Source organism: Musca autumnalis, unplaced genomic scaffold (assembly GCF_047663935.1).
Source record: "Musca autumnalis isolate F117 unplaced genomic scaffold, ASM4766393v1 scaffold_1, whole genome shotgun sequence".
NCBI classification, from domain to species: Eukaryota; Metazoa; Arthropoda; class Insecta; order Diptera; family Muscidae; genus Musca; species Musca autumnalis.
The window spans coordinates 176,502,682-176,520,525 of NW_027411644.1; the positions used below are offsets into that span (position 1 = coordinate 176,502,682).

At 36.9% G+C, this 17,844-nt stretch overlaps 1 protein-coding gene across 4 annotated transcripts; it reads left to right on the top strand.

The window, feature by feature from the left end:
- The first annotated feature begins 4,413 nt into the window (after positions 1–4,413).
- Positions 4,414–16,265, top strand: LOC141388783 (bifunctional purine biosynthesis protein ATIC). 4 transcript variants are annotated; one of them, XM_073959104.1, is made up of 5 exons: positions 4,414–4,690; positions 13,433–13,548; positions 13,610–14,682; positions 15,403–15,963; positions 16,030–16,265. In XM_073959104.1, the coding sequence occupies exons 2-5, from the start codon at positions 13,530–13,532 to the stop codon at positions 16,147–16,149; spliced, it is 1,773 nt and encodes a 590-aa protein (XP_073815205.1). In that variant the 5' UTR covers positions 4,414–4,690; positions 13,433–13,529; the 3' UTR covers positions 16,150–16,265. The 4 variants fall into 4 exon arrangements, with proteins under 4 accessions (XP_073815205.1, XP_073815203.1, XP_073815204.1 ...); XM_073959102.1 differs by having other exon boundaries at positions 4,560–4,690; positions 13,459–13,548; XM_073959103.1 differs by lacking the exon at positions 4,414–4,690 and adding an exon at positions 13,100–13,375 and having other exon boundaries at positions 13,459–13,548.
- The last annotated feature ends 1,579 nt before the right edge of the window (positions 16,266–17,844 follow it).

A 17,844-nucleotide genomic window follows, 5' to 3' on the forward strand; every position in this document is an offset into this window, starting at 1 on the left:
AAACAGCACCGAATAACACCCTATTCTCCTGTTTTTTGCCATACAATTTTGGCATAGTAGAAACTAGCAACATGTTCATTATCATCTAAATACGATAGCTGATATGTTGATTTGCTGCAGTTTTTGCAATTTCCGTAATTTTTTCGTTCCATTATTTTTTAAGAAATTTGTATGGGGAATCAATTTTTGACAATTCGCTCTTTTTTTTCAACAATACCATTAAAAAAGTACAATAACACACTGAAAAATAGCATTGTGACAAAGTAATTTAATATTTTTTTCACATTGTTTACAAATTTTGATACTAAAATTTTTTGTTGCATCAATTGACCGTCTACCTTGTTTATTGTGATACGTGAAAAGTGTTGCAACTTTTGGTACTTTTTCAGGCAATAACAGGGTTGTATATCATATGTACTGCGATTTCGATGTTGATTTCGCTGAAATCACGAAATGAGATGATTTCGTTTTTGTATGCGAAATCATGATAATTTTTGCTTGATTCCGCGCGAAATCACGAAACGCCTTCGAAATCACGAAAAGACGCCGAATGTAAACCAAACATTAAATGATATGTACAAGTGATTTGGAAGTGCATCAAATTATGCATTTTCACTCATGATTTTTACAAGGGAGTGACCCCGGAAAGAGGCACTCCATTGCACCGCATTTTAACTGACCCTTTGGCATTGCATTTTAACTGAACCTTTGGCACTGCATTTTAACTGACCCTTTGGCATTGCATTTTAACTGACCTTTTGGGGTAGAATAGGAGGCAGTCCAGAGCACGTGTTTTGAATAACAAAATAAAATGCATTTATTATTTGTGTAAAACAAAAATATTAATAACTTTATTAAATTAACACAAATTATGAAAATTCTCTATTGAATTCAATCGCAAACATGTGTGTTTCCTCCGCTCTTCATATAATCCAAGCTTAAGTGCTTTTGCTTCATCTGCTAAATGGGTTTGATATTGTCTTCCCATCACCAGTTAAGATTTCGACATGTACTCCAACAGCACTCCATTGGGAAATTTTCTTCTCGTGAGTTACCGGAAAAATGTTCACAAAATAAATATTATTTCATTTGTATTAACAAATGTTTGGAAATGTTAACACGATTATCTCTTTTTGGACTGCTGACTGTAGAGATGTACAAACTGATTTATGTACATGTAGGGATCTCTAACAACTGCTAATAAAATGTAGTGAAAGGAGTGCCTTTTTCACGACTCCGTTTGAACTGCATCCGGATGCTGTTAAATTGTGAGGAATTGGAGTGCCTTTTTCACGACTCCGTTGAACTGCCTCCGGATGTTATTAAAATGTGACAAATGGATGTGATTCTTTGGATTGCATCCAAATGCGGTTAAAATGTGAGGAATGGAGTGCCTTTTTCACGATTCCGTTTGAATTGCATAAAAACATGCCGTGAAGGAACTAGTCTACATTGCACTACTTCCAATTTATTTTGCTGGGTTGCAAATTCTTGCTGGACAAATTTCTTCTAGCAAGCACTTGCAATCTCTTCTTCTTCCTGAAAACAATCAATCAGCTGTTTTTAGTTTTTTGTTGATTTTTGTTTGTGAACATTAAAAACAATTTTATTGTGGAAATAACATAGTCTAATTGTATTGTTTTATGGAGAACAAATTTGTGAAGTGGAAAAATACTTTTTTGATTCATTTTCTTTTTTATTTTTAATAAAATACAACGTGTTTGCTTCCTTTGCTGGCGGACAAATTGTTCTGTTTTGGCAAGTCAGCTGATTGCTTGCTGGTTTTTGCTGGGAAGGTGTCTGTTTACTTTTTAAAATTTTCTAGCAAAAGGGAATAAAAACCCCTTAGTGCTGTTTTACATTTAAGCGATTTGTCTTACGATTTTTTGTCTCCTCTTTGTGGTGGTTATTCTTGTTAGGCAGAGTTGCAAAACATAGTAAGAGAAATTGAAACAAAATTTAGTTTTGTAATGAATTTTGTGCATAAAAAATCATTTAAAGCATAAAATGATTATTTGTTATAAGCATTTTAAAATTTGTATAACATATTTTTATAAAATACCTTCTTTTTACATTAAGTATTTTTAACAAAATGTACACTTGGTACCATGTTACAAAAAAATGCAACCCTGTGTGTGAAATTTACGAAGATGAGCAAAGAGGAGACAAAAAATCGTAAGACAAATCGCTTAAATGTAAAACAGCACTTACTCTCTGAGAAAGTTCTTGCTGGACAATTCTTGCTGGGAAAGTAACCAGACAGACTTACAAACAGCTGGTCTGTAGTGGGATTCTGTAACTCATTTTTGCTGTTACCGACAAAAATCGATAAAATAAAATCGCAAAATTATGACTAAAAACATTAAAAAAAAGTTGGCATCACTGTTGGTGTCGGTAGAGGCTAGCGACTACTTTCTACTCATCGTTAACTTACCGAAAAATTTCGTTAATTATCGAAATTATAAGCATATTCATTTTACCGACGATTATCGATAACAGCAAAAATGAGTTACAGAATCCCACTACTGTTCCTTTACTTTTAAAAATGGTAACAGTGGCAAAAAATGGTAAAAATGGTGAACTGGTCTCATATACAGTCAGAGTCAAAAGAAAGTTTACACCTCACAAAAAGTTGTTAATAGCATAATTACACCGGTATAGGGATATAATAAATATAAAATATAAATGCAGTTTTTTCAAGTGTTTAGTGTTGAATTAAAATCCACAAAATATTAGGCCTTGAATAAGCTTAATTATGAAATAAATGAAGATTGATAAAATAACCCAAAATTTTAAGAGTCAAAAGAAAGTTTACACTCTTGCCAAAAGTAAGAAATTTTTTAATCCTTTAGCTTGACATGCCTTTATTTAGGCTTTTTAACTTATTTTGATCCTATTCGAGTGTCTAAATAGTAAATCCACCAGTATTTTGGGGAAATCCGGTGGTAATACCCCATTGGGCCCGTAGTACGGTTTTCGGGCAATTTTGGCACAAAATAGGGCTTTATTTAACTTTCTTTCGAATTTTTTCGGTAAGTACTCAGTGGGTTTGAGGCCTAGAGACTACAATGAGTGATCCTAGATGCATGGGAGTAAAATATAGCAATTTGTTATTCATGAATATGGGCTAAGCCTTCAAAGCTTCGCCCAAATGTCAGATCCCCCTTTGATATAGGCCCCATTTCAGTTCACTAGGATCAGTAATCTCGTGTCAATACGAGTATCTGATATTGTTCTTGTATCCTTGAACCCATACAAACTATTTCTTTGAACCCCGCTTCTGTCAGGTACCCGATGAACATATGAAAGACACTCTATCAAGTTTGATTCTGTATACCACATTTTCACCGTTAAAAGCTTCGTTCATAATTTTCCACATGTTTGACATTTTTCACCAAATATGGTTTAAAAAAATGTATTTTTCTATTTTCATGACTATTTTCACATATTTTGTCGCAAACTATGCCACAACTGTCGAAAAACATGAACGAAGCTTTTAACGGTGAAAATGTTGTATACAGAATCAAACTTGATAGAGTGTCTTTTATATGTTCATCGGGTACCTGACAGAAGCGGCGTTCAAAGAAATAGCTTGTATGGGTTCAAGGATACAAGAACAATATCAGATACTCGTATTGACACGAGATTGCTGATCCTAGTGAACTGAAATGGGGCCTATATCAAAGGGGGATCTGACATTTGGGCAGGGCTTTGAAGGCTTAGCCCATATCCATGAATAACAAATTGCTATATTTTACTCCCATGCATCTATGATCACTCATTGTAGTCTCTAGACCTCAAACCCACTGAGTACTTACCGAAAAAATTCGAAAGAAAGTTAAATAAAGCCCTATTTTGTGCCAAAATTGCCCGAAAACCGTACTACGGGCCCAATGGGGTATTACCACCGGATTTCCCCAAAATACTGGTGGATTTACTATTTAGACACTCGAATAGGATCAAAATAAGTTAAAAAGCCTAAATAAAGGCATGTCAAGCTAAAGGATTAAAAAATTTCTTACTTTTGGCAAGAGTGTAAACTTTCTTTTGACTCTTAAAATTTTGGGTTATTCTATCAATCTTCATTTATTTCATAATTAAGCTTATGCAAGGCCTAATATTTTGTGGATTTTAATTCACCACTAAACACTTAAAAAAACTGCATTTATATTTTATATTTATTATATCCCTATACCGGTGTAATTATGCTATTAACAACTTTTTGTGAGGTGTAAACTTTCTTTTGACTCTGACTGTAAATTGTATGCTTTTTAAAGTAAAGGAACACTTTGCAGGTTAAAAATGGTAAGAAATGGTAACCTCAGGCACGTAAAGGAACAGAGCTAGCATATAAGTGTAAAATTGGCAATAGTCTAAAAGGGGCATTAGAATAAAATTTAAGCTTTAAAATTCATATTCGAGTGCTAACATTGAACGTAACGTTAATTTATATTTACTAGCAACTCTGACTTTTATCTAACAGGGCTTGGTTTATTCTTTAATAAAATACAACTCTGTTGTCTCGAAGATGTTAATTGGCATAGATAAATGTTAACATTAATGTTAATTTTAAACTCTGAAATGATTATGTTTATCGATCACTTTTAAAAGTGTGTTGTTTTTTGTTGTGCCGGCCGGAGAGTAATAGAATTGGATTAAAATCATATTGGATTAAAATCATAATAAGCCGGTAAGTAAAGATAAGATTTATGATTAAAAATAGTGTAAACAAAACTAAAATTATTGTTTTTTTAATATTAAACGTAATAACTTGCTTATTGAATTGTAAATTAAACAATTTCTTAAACGAGTTCAACATTAAAGGTATCTATACGTCAAATATTTTGCACGTGGGGAGACAATCAAGTTATTCAATGTTTTTTTATCTCCCTGTGTATCCATGTGTAGGATGTTGTGTGATTTATTTTTGTTCTTGACATAGAAAATGTACATATGTATGTACATACATATATATGTATGTAAATTCGTATATTCATATCTTTAGACGTTTGATCGTATCAACAGGTTTTTGTTCATTAATTAAGCCACACGCACATGTTTGCCCTACAATCTTCCACCCAAACTGTCTGGAAATGATTTAAGAAACTTATGCCTGATTTAGACTATGCTGGATTTAGCAAATCCAGTGGATTTAAGTTGTCATTTTCATACAACATATGTCAAATAAAACCAGATAATTGCTAAATCCAGCGTAGTCTAAATGGACTTTTAAATTTTAAATTGATAACATTGGTGGTTTTAATGATTTAATCAAATTCGAAATACGTATACTAATGTCCTTACAATTACCCACTTTAATTTACTTGGATAAATTATTTTGGAGCAGGTTGAATGTTTGGACTGGATTCTGATCGATCTGAATTTTTACCACAGGTAGGGCTTGTAGTGCTGATCACCAAAATAAGTTTAGTTTAAATAGAAATTTTTCATTTATAGTCGGCCTTCGGCCGGGGATTTAGGAGTTTCTCCTATGGACGGGACCAAATCTCGGCTAACGAGAACAAAATTTTCCTTTAAATCGAAATTTCTTTTATCATCGATCCGAATCAAGTTCGTATATTCAACTTAGGTCATTATTTTTTTATTATCATTTGATTCATTTGAATTTATTCTTAGCACAGAAAAGTACACATACCTTTTTAGAAATAACTTTACTTACATACAATGGTGGTTAATATGTACAGTGAGCGTCAAAATAAACTTCACGTCTCTCAACAATTTTTTAATTGCATTATTTCACCGACATAGGGATATACATATGTATAAGATATGAATGCAATTTTTTAGCTATTAAGTGGCGAATTAAAATCCAGAAAATATTGCTAATAAATGTCTTTTATGGGTGCAGGAATATAAGAACAATATCCTCCACTCATATTGACACGATATTAAAGACCCTAGTGTAGAAGAATGCGGCTAATACAAAAGGTGTAAATAATATATGGGCAGGGTTCTGAAGCGTCCGCCCATATTTATGAAGAACATGTTGCTATATTTGTCTCCTATGTATCTAGGATCACTCACTAAACTCTCCTAGACTTCAAATACATTGCGTAATTGCAGAAAAAATCGACAAAAAGTTAAGTAGAGGCCTATTTAATGTCAAAATTAGACGTAAGCTGTGCCCCGTCCAAGGGGGGAAATGTCGGAAGTCTGTCACCAGGGGCACACCACAAGGAGGTGTATTATCACCACTGCTGTGGCTCCTGGTGATTAACGAAATACTTAAGGAATTTGACCAACTACGTATAAAGACTGTTGCTTATGCTGATGACGTGGTCATAATGATCACCGGGAAGTTCCCACAAACGCTATCGGAACTCATGCAAGGAGCTCTGGACAAATTATCAAGATGGGCACACAACAATGGACTTGGGGTGAACCCATCTAAGACAGAGCTGGTTCTATTTACGAAGAAGAGAAAAGTCAAACCATTCACCCTACCAACGCTGGATGGAGTGGCCCTAAAGCTCTCCCTAGAGGCCAAGTACCTTGGCATTATCCTGGACCACCAACTAACGTGGAAAAGGAATGTCGAGGAACGTGCCAAGAGAGGACTTATAGCCCTTTATTCTTGCAAGAACTCTATTGGTAAGAGTTGGGGTTTGAAACCACAGGTCATACACTGGATTTTTACGGCCATAGTTCGCCCCATTCTAACTTATGGTTCATTGGTATGGTGGAATGCTTTGAGTAAGACATCCCTTCTCCGTAAGATTAATGTCGTTGAAAGAGCGGCATCTCTTCTAATTACCGGTGCCATGAAAAGCACTCCACAGGCTGCTCTCAATGTATTACTGGATCTTCATCCGATGAATCTCGTAGTACAGGAGTTGGCAGCAAAGAGTGCTCTCCGACTCAAGGAGTTAAATTCATGGCGTAACTTCGACTACGGCCATGCTGCTATCTTACGACAATCTGGACTATCGGTGGGTTTGGAGGTAATCAGTGACTATATATCACCACAATTACACTTCGACGACATTGAAGTTCGGATACCTGACAGAGAAGCCTGGACCCACAACTCCCTACCTCTACCCGGTATAGAGATTTATACCGACGGATCCAAGATGGAAAAGGGAACAGGAGCGGGCGTCTACAGCGATACCCTCAACTTACGGATCTCGTACAAGCTAAGCGAAAATTGTAGCGTCTTCCAAGCCGAAATCTTTGCGGTCACGAAAGCAGCAGAATTGATTAAAAACATGGAAGGGGATATAGCCGGACCGGTGACTATCTATGTGGATAGCCAAGCGGCCCTAAAATCACTTAGATCCCATTCAATCAAATCTGCTGCGGTCTTGCACTGCAGGAAAGCTTTGGAGGCCCTACGATCAATCGTTACCTTGTGCTGGGTCCCGGGGCATTGCGACATCGAGGGAAATGAAAAGGCGGATGAACTGGCACGTCGCGGATCTGAGTCAAACGACATCGAAATCGATAACTCAATCAGGCCACCCCTGTGTCACTTCATGCGGCTCCTAGAACAAACATACAGGGAGAAGGCTGGTCAGATCTGGAATAACGAACCTGGCTGCAAGGTATCAAAGGCAATCTGGCCCAACCTCTCCAAAAGGAAGACCACTTCCCTACTCTCTATGAGAAAACCCCATCTAAAACTAATGATTGGAGTTATCACGGGACACTGCAGGATAAGATCAATGACCTGCAAATGGGATAGAGATGACCCCACGGACTACTGCAGATTATGCGAAGACGAAGAAGAAACAGAGACGATTGAGCACTTATTATGCCGTTGTCCAATGCTCAGGACAAGGAGAGTTCAAACAATGGGTGAACATACGTTATCATCTCTGACAACATTCTGCCAACACTGCTTCTTCTCGCCAAGGGTCTGAAGTGGCTTCATCACGAACAAACTACAGCATCTTAATACGGCTAACCTCCTTACTCGCTCTCTCTCTCCTTACAAATAATCTCTCAATCCGTAGCACTTACTTAATCATTCTCAACTATCCTCTAACTTACTTAATTATTCCTTTTTCCTACTTCTAAACTCGATATGCTATTATTTCTTTTCTTTTCTCCTACCCTTACTATAGGATGAACTCAATGGACCATAAGGTCTCCGAGTGGAGTGGCTGTCCAACACGACAGCTGCGCGTCCTTTAACCTAACCTAAGGGGGGAAATATCATCGGATTACATTAAAACACTCACTGATTTAATGTTTGCAGGCTCCAATAGGATGACAAGAAGTTCAAAAGCCAAAATATGCATTTATTATAAATAAAAAATAAAAAAGTGTAAATACCTATTACATATTTTGATGCGTAAAATGTTGGGTTATTTGGTGATCTTCATTTACTCCCTAATGAAAACTAAGAAGTGCCTAATATTTTCTGGATTTTAATTCACCCACCACTCAATTGTTAAACAAGTTGCACTCATATCTTACATATACCTATGTATGCCGGTGAAATTATGCAATTAAAAATTTGTTGAGAGGTGTAAAGTTTATTTTGACGCTCACTGTATATTTATAAGTAGATGAATTCGTTGTCTGATTGGGTATAATCAGTGACAAATGAATAATGATCGAGTTACAAGATTATAAATACATATTTATAATAAATACACTACTCTAAGCCAAATACATGCATTTTGTTCGTTATGAACCGTTTAAACAAAAAAGGGAAACATTAAAAAACAAAATATAGCAAAAATATGTCAGAGATGCAGAAACCACCCAATAACAAAAAGCAACGAATAACTATAGGACGACCTAAAAAATATTTTATTTGATTGGAACTCCTACCTCCCAAAGAAACGAATCCTAACAAAGTTTATGGAAATCGAATCGGATTTTGATATAGCACCAATATACATATTTGGCTGATTTTGAGCTCTATATAGATATATCGAAATCCAAGAACTGCTTTTACACAACATTTCTCTATGGCATCTTTCACCTCTCATTCTACAGCATGAAGATACCTCCTGACATGCGTGGGTATGGGCTCTATCCACCATTTGGGGATTAGTATGGCTCTAACGGTAACATCTGGAGCCCCATAGCTTACCATAGACTGACCTATAGTGTTATATCAGGAAAAATGTCTAAAATCGTCTTTTCCATTTCAAAAAAATAAATAAAAAAATTTTTATACTACATCAATGATTTTTGGTACATAAATTAAGAAAAAAATCTTCATTCAAATCTGTTTTCGTTACCAACTTTGATCGTTGCGTGCAAAAGATATGATAATTAGAAAAAATTAAAAAAATCGTGGCTTAATATAGTAAGATCTTATATACTATTATCGTTAAGGGTACGAATTCACCCTGCCACGTTTAGCCGCTCGAATCGAAGAGACTGGCACAACACGAGATGCTGCCAGGCGTGGCAGACCCCCGTTCTGCAGAGAATATTGCTGCTGTAGCCGAGGATGTCATGGAAGCGCCGTCGACGGTTACTGTGAATGGTGAGCGCTAGAGAGCATTGATCAACGAGTTCCTTTGCCGCAACTTGATGAATTGGGATTGGAAAATATATGGTTCCAAAAGGACGGTTGGCTCTGTAGGTCAAAATAATAACCCGCAAAATTTTAAACAAAGTTTGAGTTTATGATGAAGAAGAAGCGTACAAACCAACGTGAAGATCAGATAATACTTAGCGGGTTAAATGGACTGAAACTTTTGTGTGAAATTGGTAAAAATTTCAATAACGTAGCGGTTAAACAACGGAAGTAGTAGTACTACATAAGCGAGTTTCATTACATTTTAGTTTGTGTGAACTAAATTTTCATTTCCTGCTACAAAAATCCCAGTTGTTCAATAAATAGCAATTGTCTACTTTGACATAGGCATGTAACTATTTACTCATTGATCCTAGTTACTTTACACCCAAAAATGGCACACAAAATAGCCTATAGCCCGCTTTTGCCACTGGAAATGGGCTTCCCTGCCTATCATGTCAATTCACTAGTTACAGGTAATGCAGCGTGTAATATATTGACTATTTTATAGACTACCGATGGATAGTGTAATCGACAATATTTCTCTCCTGCCAACATTATTAATTTTTTTAACAAAACAGAAAAAAATATTCTGTCATTTTGTTTGGACATACATAATTAAAAAAATTATTGATGCGTTTGTTGTGAAAAATTTATGATGAACGTGAATGTGTTACGAGCAACATCATAGAAAGGATGATATATTTAAGAAGAATATTTATAATATATATGTGGTAAGTATTGATACATATCTTGACACAATTCATTATCGCTCCATTTCATTAAAATTCTACACATTATATTCTAGGAAGGACCCACGAGAAAAACATTCCGAGGACCAAATAAACATAAGTCGATGTATCAAGTAGTCATACACTAGTTCCAGTATCAAGGATCAAGATCTATATGTATACAAGATTATATTGTCCTTTGTAATATATTTGCACTCCATGTAATAAAATAAATGACTTTAAGTTACTAGTATTTTTGGCTATCATTTCTGAGTACCGAATTGACTGGTTACTGGTAATGCAGTGGAAGGACAATTGGGTTTCCCAAGACTATCGATTTGACTGGTTACTGGTTATGCAATGAAGAGACAATTGCCTTCACACGACTATCGAATTGGGTGGTTACTGGTAATGCAGTGAGGAGACAATAGACCCCTTCCTATGACATCCCCATGTTAAATTCACCAGTCTATAACATTGCGAGTAGATTGGGTGGTAACTAGGGGTGTTTACCAGTAGCCAGCAAAATTGCTAGTTATTCCCTAGTTACCCGAACAACTGGGATGTCTTTGTCATGCTAGATAACTTATTGGTTTTGGTCATAAGTATTATACATTATATCTCTGATATTTGATAATTAAATTTTCACAATCATTGAAAATAAGTTCCGTGGAGAGCGATTGTCCAGGGATAGTGGTATAGGGTATCCCATGGTCGGCTCCGTCCGACTATAGACTTTTCTTACTTGTTTTTTTTTTTTTTTAATTACAGCCAAAAAACGTCGGAAGTTTACTTTTGCACCACCTTGTATTTAGTGGAGAAGAAATGACACATCCAAAACACTTTTAAATACGCGATATTTTCAAAGTCATTTGTTGTTTAAACCAAAAAACAGGGTTTGGGCGCAGATTACTGTGATCCTATGAAGGCTACACGCTCATGTTATACATTAAAAAAAAAATGCGAAATCGCGAGTACTACAATCAAATAATATGGTTTTAGATAAATCCAGCTGCGCGTCCCTTTCAGAGCAAAAAAAAAAAAAAAAAAAAAAATCAGTCTTCAAAGTGTCAGCATCCATTTGATGTAGATACAGTGGATATATTAAAAAATCATACATTAGAAACTTCAACTCTGAAGTGTATTCTTTAACTTCTCCTTCGAGCATTAAGCTCTATATTCTGTTGCAAAGCCACTAATTGGAAATTAGCATAAAAAACTCGTTTCCTTCAACGATTTTTTCCGATTTTTTACATTAATACGACAGCAGCTTCCACTTAAATTGTTATTTTTAAAAATCCATCGGTGAATGGAGCTAAAACACTTCAGTTAACCTAAGTACGTTCAAAGGTCATGGTATATTACAATTGTACGAGAGTTACAATACCCCATACCTTAGTTTCAACATAAGTTAATTTTCTACAAAAAGCTTGATATGTGGTCAATAAGGTTTATTTGTCTGCACCCCAATATACTGGCAACTAGGGACTTGAGAACCTTGTTCCTGCATCTCAGCTGTCGCATGCGTGGACTACGTGAACATGCTGTCGAATGTGACTCCTAGTATATTGGTGCTGCTACCATCGACTATGACATTCACATCAGTATATTTGCGTACTCCTCGGAGTGAAAAAAGGTCGTATGATCAATCAAATAGGAGTTTTTACGTTACGATCTCAATGGGGTCTGGAGGGGGTGGAATAAAGGAGAGGTTGAGGTTAAACAATTCCGGAGATATCATCCCACCCTGGGAGCTCCCTGTTTCACTCTACGGGGCTTGGATTATTTGTTCCTGAATTCAGCGTACGGTTAGCATCTACACATATAATAGATTATATTTTCAAACTTGTTCGGTGGGTAGTCCTCAAACTGCGTGGATAGCAACTGGATAGCTATTTTTTACGCTGGGATAGACTGACGCCTCAAGGGTCTTTGCTACGGGCGACAAAAGCGAAATTGATCTGTACGATTCATTTATGCTGGCATCCTTGCCTGGCTTTAGTATCCGGACCGCCCTGGCTATTTCCTAGGCTTCGGGGACGTTGTGGGTGACTAACGAGTCTGCCCGCTCACGCAGCTCTTTCAGCATTACCATAGAGATTCCATCAGGGCGTTTCTGATGGTATACGCAACATCATCCATTGTGAGTTGTCGGGATTCCTCCTTCCGTAGGAAGATATCTAATGCGACTTTGTAATCTTCTCTTCGCCCTGTCACTCCCGGAGTGCTTGACTCGGATCAGTCAGCGTAACGTCGCCAAAAGTGATTGAGGTTATATCTTCCTTCATTCCAGGGTTCGAAAGTGACCTCATGGACGAGTCTAGAGCAAGCCCTAAGATGCACCACTTTCGGCATATAGTGTTGTAGCAGTCCAGATATGGACTTTCAAAGGTCCATAAGTATCCACGAAAACTTGAACTTTCTAAACGGAAATTTCATCACGTAGCCGGTGTAAGACTCTGTCCATAGGTGAAAGGCTTTAAATTGCCGGTCGAAGAAATGTTATCGCGTAGCCGGTGTTGGACTCTGTCCATAGGTGACAGTCTTAATATCCCGTCCGAAGGCTGTCCATCCACGAATACATACGATTTTTAGAATCTAGTCTTCATAAGCGTTCAAACGATACCAATATCACCTTGGTTTGCTTTCAAAGCAAAAAAAAAAGGGACAGATTTCCGCAGCACAAAATGTATATCGTTGTAATAAGGGTCCCAGGGTCTATCGGGTAGGAGCGTCAAAAAGATCCGCGATCACGCCTTTAACATGACTTGTTTCCTTATATTTACTGAAGGTATAAATGGACACAACGAGATGAAATTTCACACTATTCAATAAACACACACAATAAACTTTATTGTGTGTGTAATTGTAATTTATTGAATAAAGATTATTATATGTGTGTTTATTAAGTTATTTTCCCTCTCTCACTTTGTAGTCCAAAAAGGGACTTAGTAACCCCGTATTTTATAATGGCAACATTTACAAATATATTGAGATGAAAATTAATCTCAAACTGGACTGATATGTGTTTGCAGGGGGCAATGAAAAGGTCAAATGTGTAAAAACAAATTTGCAAAATGTTAACACCCTATTTGGTATACCAATTGACGAAAACAAAAACAAAGCTTATCGCAGCTAGGCTAAGGTCAATACAATATTTGAGATTAAAGGAATGATGCAAATGCAATTAATCCTACAACAGATTTTTACAAAATTTTAATTTTTCAGTTCACTTTTTCAAGTCACACCAAACACATCAAGAACGCCTCTAGCAGAGAGAAACAATTAGAACAGAAAAAATGGCCACTAAAAAAATTGGTAAGTTCAAAAAGATGCCCTGCAAATATTCTTTGTTATACATATTTTTTATTTCTTACAGCTCTTCTCAGCGTCTCCGACAAAACCGGTCTTTTGGATTTGGGCAAAAATCTCTCCGCCTTAGGTTTTCAATTGGTTGCTAGTGGCGGTACTGCCACAGCTTTACGTAATGCTGGCCTAGCCGTTAAGGATGTCTCCGACATTACAGGAGCCCCAGAAATGTTGGGTGGCCGTGTCAAAACTTTACACCCTGCTGTGCATGGTGGTATTTTGGCTCGCCTAACCCCCTCCGATCAGGCTGATATGCAAAAGCAAAATTTCGATTACATCAGTTTGGTGGTTTGCAATCTGTATCCTTTTGTCAATACCGTCTCCAAACCCGATGTCACTGTAGCTGATGCTGTGGAAAATATCGATATCGGTGGTGTGACTTTGCTTAGAGCTGCAGCCAAAAATCATGATCGTGTCACTGTGATTTGTGAGGCATCAGACTATGCCAAGGTTTTGCAAGAACTGCAACAGAATGGTGATACTACCTTGGAAACACGTAAATTATTGGCCCTCAAAGCTTTTACCCACACGGCTACCTATGATGATGCCATCTCGGATTATTTCCGCAAACAATATTCTAGTGGTGTTTCTCAGCTGAATTTGAGATATGGCATGAATCCACATCAAAAACCTGCCCAAATCTTCACCCAATTGGAAAAGTTACCATTGCGTGTGGTAAATGCTTCTCCCGGATTTATTAATCTCTGTGATGCCTTAAACGGTTGGCAATTGGTTAGAGAATTGAAGAAGGCCTTGGGTTTACCGGCAGCAACTAGTTTTAAACATGTCTCTCCCGCCGGTGCTGCTGTGGGTAATCCTTTGTCCAAGGAACAGGCCAAATTGTGCATGGTTGACGATCTCTATGATTCCCTGACACCTTTGGCTACAGCTTATGCCCGGGCAAGAGGTGCAGATCGCATGTCATCATTTGGTGATTTCGTTGCTTTGTCAGATGTTTGTGATGTCGTCACGGCAAAGATTATATCACGTGAGGTGTCGGATGGTATTATTGCACCTGGTTATGAGCCAGCAGCTTTGGAAATTTTGAAGAAAAAGAAGAATGGTGCCTATTGTATTTTGGAGGTAAGTGTTGTTATACCCTACACCACAATGTGGTAAGGGGTATTATGGCTTTGTGCATTTGTATGTAACATGCATAAGGAAACGAGATAGACCCATAGTTCCTTTTGGGGATATACGTAGAACCACTTTCTGAGCCGATTTGTCCATCCGTTCGTTCGCAACGTACAGGTCACATTTATTGTCCGACTCAGCTGAAAATTGGGGAATATAATTTTTTGAGCCATAGGAAGAAAGTTTCTGCTATTGGTGATAATCGGTTCAGACTTCAGGTATTTGCTCGGTCTAGAAATAAATGAGCCAAATTATATCGAAATCGGTTCATATTTGGATATATATTCCATACATAATTTCGGCCGATTTGAGGTATTTTATGAACAAAAAATGCTATATACATATGTCCGATTTCGATGTAATGTGTGACGGAATTCGGTCCATATAGATATATTTTACAGTGGTGTAGGATATCGTATAGTCGGTCTAGGGTATCATATAGTAGACCCCAGTTTCTTTAACTGTTGTCACTAGACCATTGGTCTATTCCTTGGTCTAAGGAAACGTTAGAAAATAATTCTGGCAATTGAAACGTTGAGTCTTATGTTGATATTTATTTCTTCTTCTGTTGGTATATTAAGGTTAAATGTCTCTTACCTCTGAAATCATTGCTGGAACTTTGCTTGGTTTAAAAATATAAAAAAAATATCTTCCAATTTTATTTTTCAGATGGATCCCAACTATGAACCCTCAGTCCTGGAACGTAAAACAATTTTCGGCTTGACATTGGAACAAAAACGCAATGATGCTGTTATTGATCCCTCGCTCTTCTCAAATGTTGTCACCAAACAAAAACAATTGCCTGAATCGGCTGTACGTGATTTAATTGTTGCCACTATTGCCCTTAAATTTACCCAATCCAATTCGGTGTGTTATGCACGTGATGGTCAAGTTATTGGTATCGGAGCTGGACAACAATCACGTATTCATTGTACACGTTTGGCTGGTGAAAAGGCTGACAACTGGTGGCTCAGACAACATCCACGTGTTGCTGGTATGAAATTTAAGGCTGGTGTAAAACGTGCTGAAATCTCAAATGCCATTGATAATTATGTCAACGGTACTGTGGGTAAGGATATGCCTTTTGCACAATTTGAAGCCATGTTCGAAGAGGTGCCACCGCAATTGACCGAACAAGAGAAGCTTGATTGGCTTAAACAATTGAATGGTGTTGCCTTGGGTTCGGATGCATTCTTCCCCTTCCGTGATAATATCGATCGTGCTCGTTTGGTATGTTAATTATGAACATAATTTTTTACTTGGAGATAAATGTTTAAAATTTGTTTTCTATTACAGAGTGGTGTGTCATACATTGCCAGTCCCTCGGGCTCCACAAATGATGCTGGTGTGATTGCTGCTTGTGATGAACATGGTATAATTATGGCCCACACCAATTTGCGCTTGTTCCATCATTAATTTACAAAACGAGTAATTGTTTACTCTAATTTTTATTAATTTAGTTTTTAAGTTTATCAAAGTGGATTCGTTTTTCTAAAAGACATAAATATATCATATATGTATATCTAATATAATAATTGCATTCGTGAGTTCATAACATTTGTGTCATAAAGGAAATTGACTAAGAAAACAAGTAAAAAAGTATGAGTCAGCCTGTGTGAATTAAAACGTTCATCTATTGACTATATCGAATCTACGGATTACGGATTTTGCAGCCCTTTTGAAATTTGCCGACAAAAAATATATTTGGTTTGAAGCTCAAAAGTGTTGTGAAGAGTTACTTAAAGAAATGGACCGACATAATTCATTTTGGAAGTGGATATTATTTTGGTATTCATTTCCTATTATAGATTTGGTCCCCACCAGTCATTTCAGTTGCTCACCGTATAACTTAGAGGTTTTGGGCAACGATGTCAGGAAGCATGAATAGCATCGGTATAATTTTCTAAAGGATCTTCGAATAGATCCTAAACTGCGCTTAAACAAAAATGTTGAACTTTTGTGGGGAGGTACCCTAAGGAGAAGACCGATTTCTGAAGTAAAACTACATTTGGACAAAATATTAAGAGATCCAAGTTTTGGGCGGTTGCTCCGTTCAGCAGATATAGAGCGTACTATTATAGTGGGATTTTTAAAGCTATCGGGCTATTTTCTCAGGAAGTATGGACTTACCCCTGAAAAAGCTTGCATCGCCGTAATGGGGGCAGCGAACACAAGTTCTTACAACAAAGTTAAAAGCGATTCGTAAGCAGGCCTTAAAGTGAATTTTTCCGAAATTTTGTGTGGGAGGTACCTAAAGTAGTTGACATATACAGGGCAATCATGAATATTTATATTCCCTTAAAATCGATATTTTAAAACTTTGAAAACCTACTAGAATCACTTAATTATGGAATATTCTCCCAGAATCGATAAAAAAGATTCCCTTTTTGGACATAAATATGGAATTTAAAAATTGTAAAATTGGGGAAAGGGAAAAAATTACGCACGGAATTTTTATTCATGATTGCCCTGATATAGTCCATGTTCAAGCCTGATCAATGTCTCGTAGAAATATTACGATGTGTAAAGTATGTACCAAATAAGTTCCTTCAGGAGTTATCGTGGCCACAATTTTTCCGAATACTTTCAAACTTTTGTGGGAGAGGTACCTAAAGGAATGGACCGATATGGCCCATCTTCGAATTTAAACTAAGTTCAGACAAAATATTACGATGGTCAAATTTTAGACCGAATAGCAAATCCGTTCGAGAAATACATATGCACTCCAACCACTACACATTTTCTCAGGAAATATGGACTTGCCCCTGAAAAAACTTGTAACTCGTAATACAATACAAGTTGCTACAAAAAAAATCAAAACAATCTGAGAGCAGGTCCTAAACTGAACTTTTCCGAATTTTTTTGTGGGAGGTACCCGAAGGAGTGGACCGATTGAGTCCATATTAGAACCTCATCTATGTCTGGTAGAAATTTCAGGATGTGCAAAGTATGGACAAAATCGGTTAATCCCTTCAAGAGTTATCGTGCCCACAAATTTTCCGAACATTTTCGAACTTTTGTTGGGGAGGTACCTGAAGGAGTGGACCGATATGGCCCACCTTCGAAGTTAAACTAAGTTTAAACAAAATATTACGAAATCCAAAGTTTGGA

Excerpts from the sequence above, each read along its gene's own strand:
- LOC141388783 (XM_073959104.1), top strand. Across the intron at positions 14,683-15,402 it reads GTGCCTATTGTATTTTGGAG|ATGGATCCCAACTATGAACC; the intron begins GTAAGTGTTGTT and ends TTTATTTTTCAG. Across the intron at positions 15,964-16,029 it reads ATATCGATCGTGCTCGTTTG|AGTGGTGTGTCATACATTGC; the intron begins GTATGTTAATTA and ends TTTCTATTACAG.